We start from the raw sequence: 16,626 nt of genomic DNA, 5'->3' as shown, positions 1-16,626 counted from the left end.
GATGGCATCTGGATGGAACTGAAGTAATCATGTCCAAAAACAAACAAACAAAAAAAAAAGCTAAACAGATTTTTGTAAGTTAAGATTTATAAAGAAATTTCTGGCTATATAAATTGTTTTTAGGAAGGAAGTTTGATATTTACTTTTCAGGAAGTTTTAACAATAAACTAGATGAGGTAACCTCATGGATTCCTTTAGTCCAAAAACTACACACTTATATATGTAAGAACTAGTTTTTTCTGTAAATATCCTTAGGGGAAAGGTTAGCATAAAAGTTAAGAGAAAAGATACAAAAAAGATTTAGAATAGGTTACATGGAACTATGAATTCAATACAGCCCATAAAATAATATCTAACATGATATATCACATGCTTTAGAATGTGCATTTTAAATTACTCATTTTAATGAATATTTGAATTAAATAGGGAAATAAATAATTCATTCTAGAACAGTAGGATGTAGAAGAAAAGGTAACAAAAACCAACTGGGTATTGTATCTTCACAAAAGTATCTTTAAATAGCCATATGGGTATTAAATATACATGTATATATGTGTGTATACACACACACAATGAAAGGAGGGATTGATTACATTTTTTAATATTTCTTTTTAGCTTTCATTTTCCACAAACTTATTCTGAAGAATGAAGAGGGAACATCTCAGTCAAAATGGCATGAATGAATTCTCTTGAGATCAGGAACTTAATTATTATCTTAAGTTATACAATATGGCCACTATCTGTATCTAAGTGAAAAGTCCTAATATTTGGTGAACTTGTAAAGAACAACTAATAGCATGTTCTCTTTTAAAGGAAGCAAAGCAACCAGTCACAGAATAACATCTACTAGAAAGAAATGGTCTTTAATATCATCTTTAACATTTAAAAAAAAAAAACAGAAGTGGCAATTCAATAAGGATCCTTCCATTGTTCCTTATACAGATTTATATGCTGTCTTGTATTTATCAGTTATATTTATAATCAGTAACTTTCTAATCACTGGGACTAGAAATTACAGTATTTACTGAGCTAAACTCTTTCACAAAATAAGGCACAAATACATGATCACAAGTAGTAAACACAATATAAATAATGAACCCAAAAACTAAAGGAGAAAATGTTCATGCAAAATTCTGTACAGAGGCTATGGATATATGATCCAATTCAGAGAAGCATAGAATGTCAGACTTGTGGCTGGACCATGTTACAGTAAGTTCATTACTTCTTACAGAAAGAACACAAGTGGTTTCTCAATTCTATTTTATACAATGTTACATAAATGCAGGAATTTTAAACACAGTATTCACATGTGCAACAATAACAACTTGATCATTAAAATTCAGGCAAAGGGCAATTAAGACATGGCAATATGTGGCACATTATAATCAGAAGATCATTCATCAAGCTTATATCTAGGAGTACTAAATTGATGGCACATTTAAATCTTATAGATCAAGTTCTCCATGGTTTTTATAGCCAAAGTGCATTAAAAAAAAAAAAACTGCTATAGTTAAACAGGTCACAAATATCAAAATATACGACTGTCATTTGCCTTCCACTTAGAGGCTAAACATCTTATGCAAATGCAAGAGTAAAAAAGTAGCCATAAAGACCTCAAAACTATATAAAATAATCATAAAGACTTTTTAAGAGGGATGGGAACATAAATTTGGCAGTTGCTATTTAATATTACAATAAGGTAACTATTAAACTAGTTAAATTCCACTTTAAGAGGTAGTTGAACAAAATGTTTATTTGTACACTGCACTGAGGTTTTTGTGTTTTGTTTCCTTCTTTTCTTTCCTCAGAAGGAGTAAGTCCTATATCAGCAGCTTTGCCTGCTGTGTATTACAATTCTGTACATAGTTTACTGTTCACAAACCCAGTACAACTTGATTTTAACTCACATTTCTGTGCCGGGGTTTGCAGCTTGCCAACACCTGATGCCAGTATATTTGGAACTCTGTATGTGCCAGCTCTAACCCACGGACAGCACACCACTTCTAGCAAACGTCTAAAATGTACAGCCGAAAAGAACTCAGAAGAGGGCTTTTTAATTGAACTACAAAAGCATCTTAAATTTTGTTTCCAATACACACTAGAGTGGTAATATTTACGAAGTAAAAACGGTTTGGCTTCCTTTGTGTCAGCAGTATAATCGCATGTGGGAGGGAAATTATTGGAACCTATGACATAGGATTAGTTGGGGAGAACAAGAAAACTACCTAAAAACATATGGTTTTGTTTGTTGCCACCCCCTATTTTTTGCAGAGTGGAGGTGAACAAAGGGACTGTGTTCAGTGTCTTCAATTGAAGGATGAAATGAACAAGCATTTTAACCCAAATGGTCATGACGTGGTGCTGTGAATACCTGCATTTTTCTAACATCCTTCACAGTATTTATATGCAAAACCAAAAAGTGTAGAATTAGGACTACTGGAAAGGATTCACAATGATAGAAAATGCTTGAATAGCTCAGTTTATAGTACCCAACTATTATTTTTAATATAGAGCCATTATATCACTTCATTCATATAAGCTCAAGGATAAATATTTATCCAAGTCCTGGAACTTAATCAGTGTCCTTAGTAATTACTGACAGCAGGGTTTAATTTTGCTTAATAATTAAAAAATACATGTCAGTCTCTTGTTTGTGTATGTTTTAAGTATGTCGTAAACATAAAGACTACAGCATAATTCTGACAGCAAGTGTGTTGTAAATTCTTTCTTGAAAATGAAATATGCGCTCTTATTTCTCTGCTATTATTATTAAATTACTGCAATGATTCAATGTGTAACTGTATACTTTTCTTCAGAGACAGTTAAAAACTAATATACAGCAAGCTCAATCTTCAGATGCTTTCCTAATTCGCAGCTTACAGGACTGTGGGAACTTAACGCTCAGTCCTATCACTTGGCAGACAAATGACCCTGAAGGGATCTAGCAGCCATGTTTCCATTTTTATCATAATTTAGGAGTTCCTAAGTATATTTTGGGGGAGCTACACCACTCTATTTTTTTTTAGCTGTTATGTAATTTCATAGCACTATTTTTGCAAAGTTAAAAGATTTCCCAGTTAACATGGACCCCTCATCAGAAACATGAAGTCAACTTTCAAACTTTCAAAGCATTCTTTCTTACTAGGTTAGAGAAATTATGAAGTAGAATTTTATTATTTTCTTACCATTTTATATTGTCTTCACAGATAGGACAATAGCAGTATCAGTTCCTAGCTTTAAAATGACTAAGCTGCAAGCACAATTACAGTGAAGCTGAGCTATGTTTACAAAGAATGAGCCAGATAAGGGACAGAAGATTCATTTAGAAAGCAAACTTCCTTAAGATGATGGAAGGACAAAGTAAGGCTATAGTGTGAGCTAATTGCAGAAGATTTTCTACCAGCCAAAAAACAAGACCAGGCCACCACACAGTTCTGTTACTCACCCTCCAGCTTAGGGTGAGAAGTTTCATATAATTTTTAAGGGGAACAGTATGTGAGTGTCTGAAATATGATAGAGAAAAACAAATTAACTCTACTTTTATAAATACAATCTCAAAGTACCATAAAGTAAACCCTTAATTTTATGTAAGAGTTCATCAACTCTACTTTAGAATTTAATTGATACTGCCCAAACAAAAACCATGCTTGAATTCATGATTAACACATGATTTTAGCATAGACTGCATTTATAATACTCAAGTAAGAACTGTATAACATAACAACATAACTGAGCTACAGAATTATATAGGAGAAAGTCAGAAAGTTACATTCCTGTGCATGACTCCACCAAGATAACACGTAACACAGTCACTGTTACTGTGCAACAGAAACCGCAACAAGTGATAACATCCATCCATACATTTTCACATAGAACTTGTGAGAAAGAAGCTAAAGAATTATATTCATCATTTGTGAATAATTAAATTATATTTAAAAAAATACATTGCTATTTTCTGTCCAAAGATTATTTACATTTCATTGGCTAATTCTGACCTTGGCATGAAAGTTTTTTTAGGGGTTAAATGGAAAAAAGTAATCAAAGATGAACCCAAGTCTCACAAAAATAGAAGAGTTTTACTTGATACTGGTAACATTCCAAAATATACGAATTCCAATTTGGCCTAGTATGCAACCAGAGTCCAAATCAAATTTATTAAAAGTCTAATGTTAGTGTGATACTACTCTGCAGTTGTGACAACCCGTTATCCTTGCAAATCATTGAAACATGCATCACAGACACGAACAGGCTTCTTTGAAGAAGGAGTTAAGGCGTTTTTGGCTGAACACTCTGCACAGAAGATATTTCCACACTGTCGGCAATGATGCTGGCAAGACAAAAGTTAAACAGTTTCAAGCACCAAACCTATAGCAAGAGCTTTATAAAACTAACAACTGTTACAACCACACCATGACGGTGGGATGTTATCTCAACATGTGAATTTATTCCCTATGTAATTTCACTCCTTACACTGATCCAGCATCATGGTAACATTTTAGATGGCCTTTGCCTTTATTTGAAAATGCTAAAGTGCTCCTATCAAATGAAGTACTATTCCTGCTCACCAAAAGCCTCAGGAACACTATCTTCACTTGGAATTTAAATGTAGCAGAATTACCTATTTCTTTAAGTCTCTCTACTTTTACATCTTTTAAAAGAACTCAAATATAACTGACACACACAAGTTAAATATCTACACAGTACTTCAGAAAACAACTGTCTCAGAGAATAGCTGGTAGAAAAAGTGATTGACTTTAAAACTAAAATTTAAGCACATATGATAACCAGAAACTCACATGTGTGGATTGATGCTTAAAACACCTGTCACCCAGAAATCCACAAATGTAGCTCCATAAAGAAACCACTCACCCGTCTCACTGTGACTGAAAAGCATTTTCCACAGGCCATACAGTTCTGCACTTCATTGTCTTCTGCCCACTTTCTGTTCAAGGCTTGCGTATGTTTGATCTGTTTTTAATAAGTTATGGTAAATTAGATGATATAACATTCTACAGAATGATTAATTATTTCTTATTTGTTGCCATAAATTTACAAAATTTTGATTTTATGCCATATGAAACAAAATGTTAAAAGTTAGAAATACTTTAGTCAATTTATACTTGCCAGAATATACCTTCATATATCTGAATGACAAAACAAAATTAAGTAGATTTTTATTCTTCAGAGGCACTGGCAATTATAAAGTTCTAGAAATTTCATGTTCATTACATTACAACAATCAATTTTTCCTCATGATTGTGACAGCATACCTAACTCACTTCTTTTTCTGTTCACTGTTGCTTTTGCTTTTCTTCCACATAAGACAAGGTCTTGATAACGTCATCCAGGCTGACTTCAACTTGAAGTGATCTCCCTGCCTCTTTCTTCCTAGTGCTAGATTTAAAAGTCAGAACCGCCATGCCTGGCTTAAGATCATTTGTTTATTTAAACCATGTATTTATTCCTCTGTATTCATGAATTTTAAAAATTTGTCTCTGTGACAATCCTAGAATGATGTCACTCTCAAGTGAGAGGTCTTTGAAACAACTACCTTTTTATCTTTTGCGCAATTACTCATAAAATCTATAAAATATCTCTACATGGACAGTAGTTATCTGAAAACATTTGTTAAACATGGGTCTTATTGTCATTTTGGTTTTCTCTGTGTTGTAGAGTACTGGAATTGAACCCAGGTCCTTGCATATGATATGCAAGTTTTCTACCAGTGAGCTTCATTCTCATCCCTGCAGGCATCTTCTAAAGGTGGCAAGCTGCTGTTCACTAAGAGAGAACCTGGAGAGTACGGAAGTACCAACATCCCAAGGCGCCGTACCTGAAGGGTCTGGTTCTCCCTGCCCAGCTCCTGCACAGCCGCAGTGGTGTTGTCCAGCTTCCTTTGCAGCTCTAGTACTTTGGTCTGAAGCTTTTCTATCTCACCTTCGCCTTTAAGACACCTTATGGAATAGATGGCCAAGAAAAAATTAATATTAAAAAAATCATTAAGGAGCTTTCTGGAATAGAGGCAATAGAATACTTTGGTAATTTTAAATATAATACATTAATTTCGCTATTTAATTTCTTTTAAAGTCTGATTTTCTTTTTTCATTTTTTATTATACTTTATTCACTTTGTATCCCACCTGTAGCACCCTCCCCCTTCTCCACGAATGCCCCTCCCCAAGTCCACTGATAGGGGAGGTCCTCCTCTCCTTTCTGATTCTAGTCTATCAGGTCTCATCAGGAATGGCTGCATTGTCTTTCTCTGTGGCCTGGTAAGGCTGCTCCCCCCTCATGGGGAGGTGATCAAAGAGCACGCCAATCAGTGTATGTCAGAGGCAGTCCCTGTTCCCATTACTATGGAACCCACTTGGACACTGAGCTGCATGAGCTATATCTGTGCAGGGGTTCTAGGTTATCTCCATGAATGGCTCTTGGTTGGAATATGAGTCTCAGAAAAGACCCCTGTGCCCAGTTTTTTTGGTTCTATTGCTCTCCTTGTGGAGCTCCTATCCCCTCCAGGTCTTTCTATCTCCCCCTTCTTTCATAAGATTCTCTGCACTCTGCCCAAAGGTTTGCCATAAGTCTCAGCATCTGCTTTGATACCCTGCAGGGTAGAGCTTTTCAGAGGCCCTCTGTGGCAGGCTCCTGTCCTGTCCCCTGTTTTCTCCTTCTTCTCATGTCCATCCTCTTTGCCTTTCTGAATGGGGATTGAGCATTTTAGCCAGAGTCCTCCTTCTTGATTAGTTTCTTTAGGTGTATAGATTTTAGTAGTTTTATCCTATATTACATGTTTAACATCCACTTATGAGTGAGTATATACCCTGTATGTCTTTCTGCTTCTGGGATACCTCACTCAGGAAGGTCTGATTTTCTTAATGGCTGCTTACATACCAGCAGGAGTTACACACTTTCCTCAATTCTTTGTCTAGTGAAAAAATATGGAATATGACAACATTTCTATTACTTGTAATAGCTACAAACCATTTTTTTGTCTTTTATTTTTATTTATTTATTTTTTTGAGACAAGGTTTCCGTGTGTAGCCCCGGCTGTCCTGGAACTCACTCTGTAGACCAGGCTGGCCTCCAACTCAGACACCTGCCTCTGCCTCCCGAGTGCTGGCATGCACTGTTGCCAACACCACATCCAGCAAGTACAAACTAATTTCTTCAGACATCAATCACCTTTCTAGCAGTGCTCTTCTTTCATCTTGGTTATTTTGAACCGTTGCTTCTAAGACAGCAATTTCACCCCGCAAATCATCCGTTTGCTTCTCAAGCTCACTAACTCTCCGTTGACTAGACTGCCACTCCTTTTTCACAGTACCCAAGTTTTCATTTAATGTTGTGACCTGCATGGTAAGCTTAGCTTCATTTTCTTCATGTTTCTTCATTTCTGCTTCCTTTTCTTTTATTTCAGAATGCTGAGAAAAAAATAGGGAAGGGGGAAGATATTACATAAGTAGTACAAAATAAACTTTCCACTTATTGAAATTAAAATACCCAAGATATAAATCATATTGCTTCTCCTGGAAAGATTTTCTCCTGGAAAGAAGGCAAGAGAACATATTTTATTTTACACTAAAATCCTGATTCTGCACACATGTATAATTTAAATAGACTTGCTTAAAGGATAATACAGAAATGCTGGTCAGCAACATTCTCAGTAGAGACAGAGTGATGCACTTTGAGACTCTACTGTGTACCAGGACAGGGAAGATGCTCATGGTAAGAGGATGAGGACATCCTGTCAACAAAGCTAGACCCTCTCCCTGCCTCTTATCATCACACCAAAGCTGTAATGCAAACTTCCAAATTGATGAGGACATTTGGCAAAGCTTTCTGGTGAGATCTTGGGAGTCAGTTCAATAAAGAATAGCCAGATGTTTCCTATGAGGTAAATACAGTGCAGGAAAAGAAAAGCGGACTTCAGTTATCATAATTCCAACCCAATGTTTCTGTTCCCAGTTTTCAAAATTCACCTTGGCCAAATGAATGTGTTTAATATGGCTAGTTTCATTCACCATACACTTTTATGTGTTTGGTTGTGTGTTCACTTATTTGTTTCTACACTAAAAAATATTTTACTATAACACCTAGTTGGATTTTCATTTATCTAAACTAAAATGTGATTGCAGAATAAGATATTTCCTATTCACCAGTTATTTAGGTAATTTGATGTCTTTTCTAATTTTAATATAAAAAAAAAACACTTCAATCATACTCTCTAGGTAGAAAATCTTCCTGAACTGATTCAAAGCTCTACTTTAAGCACGTTTTTTGCTATGATGTTAATTTCACTGACCAGCTTCGCCTCCTTCTCAGAAAACTCCTCCTTCTGCTTCTCTTCCTCCTTCTTCGCCTGCTCTCGCAGCAGCTGCTGACCTTCCCTCTCCTGCTCAAGAGTTGCCTTCAGTGAGTCCACTTTGCCTTGAAGTTCTAATTTCTGCTGAATCAAAAGTTGTTTGGCATCCTTGAGATTTGTTACTTCCTGTTGAAAAAAAGCCAGAAACAAATCACCCCTATTTATAGCCTAATTTTCAGTTAATTCAACACAAGCTAAAATTATGTGTGAAGAAGAAATCTCAAGGGAGAAAATGCCACCACCAGATGGCCTGTAGGAAACCTGTAAAGTATCTTCCTGATGGATGTGGATGTGGGTGGGCCCAGCTGCCTGGTAGCACCCCTTGGCTAGTGGTCCTGGGTGCTGTAAGAAGACGAGTCTTTGAGTTCAACCTTTCAAGCCGCTGACTTAAAGTACAAGGTATTTACTTCCTAGTCATTAATCATTTCATTCAGGTGATACTCTACAGACATGTGTTTAACTACCCTATCAAACAAAGATCTCTACACATTTCTTTCAGTTGGTTCACTTACCATGTGTTTACTGAGTAACCAGTTAGTCATCATACATAGTATTATGTTCTGAGTACACACTCAATTACAAAGTCACATACATATCGGAAGGCCTCAGAGAGAACACCTAAGCTTTCTCATGAATATGCACAACACTTTACAAAGCAAATGGTAGAGTTTCTACAACCAACAGAAACTCTATCTATGCTTCTAAGGCATAAAATGTTAAACCATAAGATTATAAAGGGATTTAAAGAAGAAGAATAATTGAAAAACCAAACTCCCTTAAATTCAAAATCTTACATGTTTGTAAATTTATTACTTATAAACAAATTTATTTAATTTTCTACTTCATCATTTCAAATCTAAGCTTATCCTGTAGCTGCTTTGCTTTATTCCATAATTAGAGAATAAAGTATATTTAATATGGATATCATGCAATAAATATGGACAAAATTCATGCCCTCTGTCCCCGGTATTCACCAAAAACAGTAAAATAGTTTGTCTAGCACATGGTAGGCTCTTTCTCAGCTTCTCTAATCTAGTGCACATGAATGTCAAGGGCAAAAATACAATGGTCGAGAGGGAAGCGTATTATCTTAACTTACCTTTAGGCTTTCTTGTTTGTGAGACTTGAGTTCTTCACTGAGTTTAGTAATTTCTTTTTCTTGTCTACACTTAATTTCCTCCATCTCTGCCAGTTTAGACTTTTCATTTGCTAGTTCTTTTTCCTTCACCGACTGTGAAGAAATCATAGATAAATTTGAAGAGTCTACTTTGTTGAAAATTAGTAAGCTAAAATTTTTGTATTTATGACCCTGCTTATACCTCTTTACTGAGGCTAACTGGAGCAGATTATGCACCTTCCCTTCCTGTTTAACTTGATAATGTCACCAATGAGATTAAATAGTTACAGTGAATATTAAAAGGTAATGGTACCTAGGCAGAGTAAAATACAGCAGTACTATTCATTCTTACAAGTTCTAGTATTATCACTGCTTTAAATAAGGTTTTTCTGGGTAGACTTTTCAATCAATAGCTTATAAATAAATAAATATTTTTAAAAAATTAAAAATTCTCTACTAGGGATAGTTAACACTAAAAGATGTGTCTGAGCTAAAATCATTACAGTTAAGCACCAATTAAATACCATCTGTCAAACCTATCTAAACTTGACATTTAAATCATGAATGCCATTCCAGCTTTACAACCCTCCTTCCTAAAAACACTCAATTTTTATAATTAAAGGGAATTTCTATTTCAAATATACCAAAAATTTCTATTGTGTGAAAAACATGCTTATAAAACCACAAAAAGTATAAGAAAACTGAGTTGACATCACAAGGAAGTGGTGAGGAAACACGTCATAGCACAGAGCCTCCAGCGACTGTGTACTCTCACACACTCTCAGGTCCTGTGAGAGCCACTGAGTTGGACCGGGGGTTGGCCTGCAGGTCTTCAAGACTTGTGCAAGTCTAGAGTCTGGGTTAAGCAGAGAAGCAGGTACCTTTTCTCTCTGAGCATCCTGCAGTGCTCTACTCTGCTCCTTTAATAGCTGTTCTTTCTTCGCCGAGTCCTGCTCCAAAGTAGCTTTGGCAGCCTGCAGTTCTTGAATTGATTTATTTTGGTTTCCAATTTGATTTCTGTTTGAAATCAAGTCTTCTTGTGCCAGAGAGAGCTTCTCTTCTACAGACTTATAAAAAATTATTTTCTCAAGTTATTATGATTAATAAATTTCAACAAGCATAACAGTTAATAAAAGCAAATAGTAGATAATCACACATCAATGATGAGAACATGTTCTGGACATCTTTGTTACAAGATCTGTACATGAACAGATTTACACAAACCTACATGGTAGCCTACTCCATACCTGGGCTATCTGGAATAACCTAATGCTCTCAAGCTACAAACCTGTACAGTAAATTAAAGCAGTAAATACTGTAAGCAGGTATAACACTAGGAAGAGTAAACTTAGATAAACTAAGTACATAAACTTAGATAATTGTAGAAATAATCAGAAAAGATACTAGGCAATAGGACTTTTCAGCACCATTAGGATCTTAAGAGGCCAAAGCTGGGCCTGGTGGCTTAAACTGTTAGTCCCTGCACTTTTGAGCCAGAGGCATGTGGCTCTCTGTGAGTTGGATGTCAGCCTGGTCTACATAACACATTCCAAACCAGCCAAAGCTGCTTAGTGAAACCTTGTATCAGGAGAGGGAGGCAGGGGAGAAAAGAAAAGAGAAAAGAGGAAGGGGGAGAGGGAGGGAAGACAAAAGTGAAGGTTTATTCTGAAACCCCTACAAATAATCTAAAACCATTTACTGAATACTTATAATAGGAAGGAATATTGGATGAGAAACAACCATATCAAATACATTAGAGAACATATATATGGTTGGATAAAAGACCAGTGGAAATATGAAAGAGAACAATTTAAAAAGAAATACAGCCAGGTGGTGGTGGCACACACTTTTAATCCCAGGACTTGGGAGGCAGAGCCAGTCGGATCTTTGTGAATTCAAGGCCAGCATGGTCTACAAAGCAAGTCCAGAGCAGCCAAGGCTACACAGAGGAACCCTGTCTTGAAAAACCACCCCCCCAAAAAAAAAGGAAAGAAATACAGTTGAATGCTAAATATGGATACACATACAAATACATTTTCTAGGATCTACACCCCCTGACCTGGTAAACACTAATAAACAGGACAAAATTTTATGATAGGGGGACATTTCACAGCTATCAATCTGATTCAACAAATTTAGCTTTATATTTAACACTGTATTCTAGTCAGCCATCAGTCCATTATCTGAGTGCCTGTCTCAGTGGTACAGCAAGTGATGTCGCTAATATCATAGTTCCTGACACCTCATGTGGGCATGAATACTGTCCTGCTAATAGACTTTGAATCACTATGGAAACCAACCTTTGAGTATATTGTGAAGGAGCTGCTAGACTAGGTTAATTAAGCAGAGAGACCCACCCTAAGTGGGGCAGTGTCATTCCTTGGTCTGGGGTCCTGGCTGAATGAAGAGAAAAGAAGGAAGGCAGGGCAGCAGCACTCATCTCTGTCCCTACAGATACAATGTGACCTCTTGTTGCCTTGAGCTCCTGCTTCCATGACTTCCCATCATGGTGGACACTGTATTCAAACTGTGAATCAAAAAAATCCTTCTTCTTCAAGTTGGTTTTGTCAGATTTTTGTCACGATAATGAAGAAAATAACTAATACAAAGTGAGGTGAGTTATTATCACAGTTACTGACTACTCTAAGGCTCACCAGTTTTGGGAAACTGAAGTGGAAAAAAGAGCTGCGTTTCTGCCTGTTAGGTTACAGTTGAGGGATATGGTCCTAGCTAAAGGAACTGCCATTCTCAGCTACTCTTGCTAAGGGTCTGCAGGGAGTGAGGACTAGCTAACACTCTTCACCAGACCTCATAGAAGCACATGATTCTGACCAGAGAGGCACTTGCCCTGAAAATGAGGCAGATAATGCAACTCAACAAAGGACCTCTGCCAGCCAAGAGTGCACAGAAAACATATTTAATAAAAGAGAAGCTAGGCATAAATGCCTATAATCTCAGTGCCTGAAAGGCTAAGGCAGGAGGATTGCGCATGAGTTTGAGTGCAGCCTAGAAAACAAAAGTGAAACACTGCCTCAAAAATAAATAATGAGGGCTGGAGAGATGGCTCAGCGGTTAAGAGCACTTGGCTACTCTTCCAGAGGTCCTGAGTTCAATTCCCAGCAACCACATGGTGGCTCACAACCATCTATATTGAGATCTGATGCCCTCTTCTGGCATGTATGTGTACATGAAGATAGAGCATTCATATACATAAAATAAATAAAAAAATATTCAAAAAAATAAATAATGAAACAAACAAATATGATTTAATTTTAAGATTATGCTTCCTGAAAAAGGAAGGTTTCCACTTCCCAGTAACTCACTCGGTTCAGAATCTTTTAGATATAAAGCTCAAATTTTAAATTCTAAACCCTTTCAGACTTTTTTGTCAGTTATACCCAGAGTGACCTTGTTTTCTACTAGTCAGGCTTCCATTATTAACTGAGTACCCTGCATAAAATGATCCTCATTACAGAAGAGCAGTGTGTAAGCAGAAACTTCACAGGGAAGCCAAGTAAATGGTTACCACCAAGTACCCAGGAAAACAGTGTGAGATCCTTGGAAAATGAGGCATGTGCTAACTGGCCCAGATATCATCAAGGAAAAACTGACTTTTCAAATAATAAAATACCTGGGCTGGGGTGGGGAGTGTGTAGGTCAGTGTGGAGTACTGGCTGGCTTGCATAACAGCATGGATTTGTGTTCAGCGCTGAAACGGCTGAATTTCAAAGCCTATTATATAAATCTACTATAATTGGATAATGGAGATTCTGGTTCAACAGGCTTACTAATAAAATCAAGAAAGCAGTAGTACCTCTAAGAATTTCTGTAAGAATTTCAAAATGCCCACAAAACCTCCAACTATCATTGGTTTATAAGATTTTTACATGCATGGACGCTAAGAATTTAAACGTTTGAAGCCCTTTAATTAGCTCTTTAAAGGCAAGAAATCTTTTTAAAGATGCCAAGGGCTACTGCTCTACCCTGTCTTTGAACATGCAGTGCTATACTCCTACAAAGCATGGCATGGTAAGTTCCCACACGGTTCTGCCATGCATGTTTCATTTGCTCAGCACTGCTTACCTCAGGATGCTCCTCCCAGTCCATTTCTTTGCTCTTTAACTATCTTTACCCTACTCTCACCCATGGCAACAGGCAAATCACTGAGTAGATCACCCTCCAACCTTGACAGTGATTACAATGATTATAGCATCCTAGTGAAAAAAAAATTGCTATGGTCCCTTGTGTTTCCAATGTTGTTTTTTTAAATTAAGCCTGCCTTCCCATACTTCTTTCAAATAAAACCTTGATGTTAGTTCTTACTTTTTCTGATGTCTGGTAAAATGGCATGAGAAAGTACTGAAATAAGATTTAGGTTTAATTCTGTATAACCCTATAATTTTCATTTCACATGGGCATAAATTTATATTATGAATTTATATTGTATAATGAATTCCATTTCTATTCTTCCTGGACAAATAAAAGCACTGATGATAGCCAATAGAAATACCCAGTAAGCAAACTGTTTCATAAACGATCCAGCAGATGGGGCTAACAACACAGATAAGACCAGGCTTGTTCGCCCCTACTGGTGTCCAAGCACATACTGTTAGCCTGAGGTATACACTGAGCTACGACAGAAAGCCTTCCCACAGCTAAATGTCATGACACAGAATGTTCTCTCTTCTCCCTTCTCTCTCACATGTGAGATTGGCTCACTAAAGCAAAAAGAAAAAGTGGTTGACAACCATCTCTCTTCCTGATCTACTAATACTTGTGCTTCCTTAGAAACTTGTTCATTAAAAAGGTAGTTTATACACATCTCATTTTAGAATCATTAAAACAGATTTTACAAACTTTTATAAAAAAAATCTAGTGAATTGGTGGTAAAAGGGGGCTTTGAGTAAAGCAAACAGCTCCAACTACCTTCTGTCCTGTTGCATTACTAGTCTTGCCTTCCCTGCAAAAGAAACTTCAAAAGAGTCTCCATCGTACCTTGTAAAACCTCTTGGGCCTGCCCTTCTGCTTTCTTTTATTCAGATTACATGCAAGTCCCCCAGTGGAGCCTCACTGCCTTTAGGTTAAATCCAAACTTCTCCTCAAACTTTCTCTACCTTTCAATATATTGTAAAACAAACACAACAATTTAACAGTAATAAAATGACCAGCTCTAATTTTTCTTTTTTTAAAGATTTAATTTTATTTTTTATATGTATGTATGTTTTGCCTGTATGTATATCTGTGCATCAAATGTTCGAGTTGCCCACAGATGTCAGAGCATCAGATCCTCTGGAAGAGTAAGTATTCTTAACTACTAAGCCAGCCCTCCCTTGCCTTCAGTGTGTGTGGTGGGGGAGGGAAGAGGGCTAACTCTCCTTTACCCTTCTTTCTTTCTTTCCCCACTTTCCTGTTTCTGTGTCAAGTCCTTATGACTGATCCCTTGCCCTCCACTTGGCTTGCTATGAACTCTGTCCTTTATCCTTTCTATTCTCTTAACTCTAATCCCAATTCTGACTAACTCACATCTTTATACCAGACTTCATGAAGAAAGATTTTTAAAATTTATTTTTATTTATGTGTGTGTGAATGTGCCTGCTTGAATAAATAGGCATCACATTCGTACATCAGATCCCCTGAAGGACAGAAAAATCTTAACTGATCTCCCCACTAGGTGACCCATGCTCCTCACTTGACTCCTTGTTTTTCTTTCTTTTTTCACTCAAGTAAAAAATTAAATTGTTTTCTGCTAAGCATTTAATATACTTTACAATGAGAAGCCTACTTTTTAAACCTAAAAATATAAATCCCAAACATAAATCAGCACTCCAGGTTGCTCTGCTCACTTTCTCCATCTTTGTCAAGACTGTATTTCCAAGTGCTACCTGTAATTCAGGACCTGCTCATATATCTAAGTGGCTTAGTTCTCCTCATGAACTCTTCCCTACAAGAGCCCATGAATAAAACACAAAATATATACAATATGTATAAATAAAATGTTTTAATGTTTGGTGATTCTCAACAAAATTTTACACTAGTGCACTTTAAACAAAAGAAAGATTTACTATTATAAAAGGAAAAAGAAGGACAAGAAACAAACAGGGACAGAGACCGTATCTGAGGGAAGGAGCAAGGGTGCTGGCTCAAGGTCCTGTGTGTAAGAGCAAACTTTCCTTCATAGAGGTACCATGCTGCATAAAATTTGATTACCTTTTTATTTATACTTTTCATATTAATAAACATGACGCTTTATTTAATCATATAGTATTATTAATTAAGGCTATATTTAATTGGCCTAATTTTAATCATTAGGCATTCCTGTAAGCTTAGAAAATTGACAAATACATAACACTAAAAGTCAGTTTTGCTTGATAACAATAGAACCATTTGTATTTTTTTTACAACGGGCGTATAGCCAGCCAATCTCTGTAGTTATTCTCAGATAAGGCTTCAAAATCAGAAAAGCTAACAGTGTAATAACATATGCCCAAAATATTTTTCTATAACTCATTTAAAAATAAGTTTTTATTTTTTAATTATGTATATTATGATTTTTGTCATAAAATAAGTTGATTCAAAAAACATTAAAGGAGTAGTTGAATAAAAAAAATGTGGTACTTTGCAAATATTAATTTCCCTTGCCCATTAGGCAACTGTTTACTGGGCTTTGTAACATACTGTAGTTTACTATACCTTTAGGTCTTGCCGTGTGGCTAGAAGTTCAGACTCTTTGCCGTAGAGATCAGACTGAAGCTGCTTCAGGTTTGCCTGGCACTTTTCATAGGTGCTCTGCAGCGCTGACAGTTTCTCTCTCTCTGCTGCACGTTCCTGGGCTGCCTGTGATGACTGCTGCTGCAATGTAGTCTCCAGCTCTGTCTGAAACATGCAGGAGCGATTTCAAAAAGAATGCAGTTAAAAGCCCGTCAAATAGAAAACAGAATTTATACAAGTAAATCCTGTGATAACCAGCTAAAGTGCATTTTGCTCTAAGCTCATATTTGAATAAAGAACAACCTACTTTAAATGTAAAGTCAGAGAACTACAGAACGAGCAAGTCCCTATTTAAGTGCAAACATCATCAGAGGGAAAGAGAGACCATCTACTATAAAGTAGTAGGCACTTGCTCTCAGGAGCCAAGCAACACTGGTGCT

General features: G+C 36.5%; 1 protein-coding gene across 7 annotated transcripts in view; it reads right to left on the bottom strand.

Moving 5' to 3' along the window:
• Positions 1-842: 842 nt before the first annotated feature.
• Eea1 (early endosome antigen 1) overlaps positions 843-16,626 on the bottom strand; it is a 107,929-nt gene continuing 92,145 nt past the window's right edge. For 6 of the 7 annotated variants that reach the window (XM_055627852.1, XM_055627853.1, XM_055627855.1 and 3 more), the window contains 8 exons: positions 16,169-16,351; positions 10,360-10,545; positions 9,461-9,592; positions 8,302-8,487; positions 7,182-7,420; positions 5,834-5,954; positions 4,870-4,968; positions 843-4,327 (listed from right to left, as the gene is read on the bottom strand). In XM_055627852.1, coding sequence (XP_055483827.1) covers positions 4,205-4,327; positions 4,870-4,968; positions 5,834-5,954; positions 7,182-7,420; positions 8,302-8,487; positions 9,461-9,592; positions 10,360-10,545; positions 16,169-16,351 — 1,269 coding nt within the window. In that variant the 3' untranslated portion in view covers positions 843-4,204. The remainder of the gene's footprint in view (positions 4,328-4,869; positions 4,969-5,833; positions 5,955-7,181; positions 7,421-8,301; positions 8,488-9,460; positions 9,593-10,359; positions 10,546-16,168; positions 16,352-16,626) is intronic. The other variant, XM_055627854.1, reaches the window with a different exon arrangement.

The sequence above is a fragment of the Psammomys obesus genome, unplaced genomic scaffold (assembly GCF_907164565.1).
Source record: "Psammomys obesus unplaced genomic scaffold, mPsaObe1.curated_primary_1811, whole genome shotgun sequence".
NCBI lineage: Eukaryota > Metazoa > Chordata > Mammalia > Rodentia > Muridae > Psammomys > Psammomys obesus.
The sequence above is the reverse complement of the archived record's forward strand: the minus strand, read 5'-3'. Positions and strand labels throughout refer to the sequence as shown.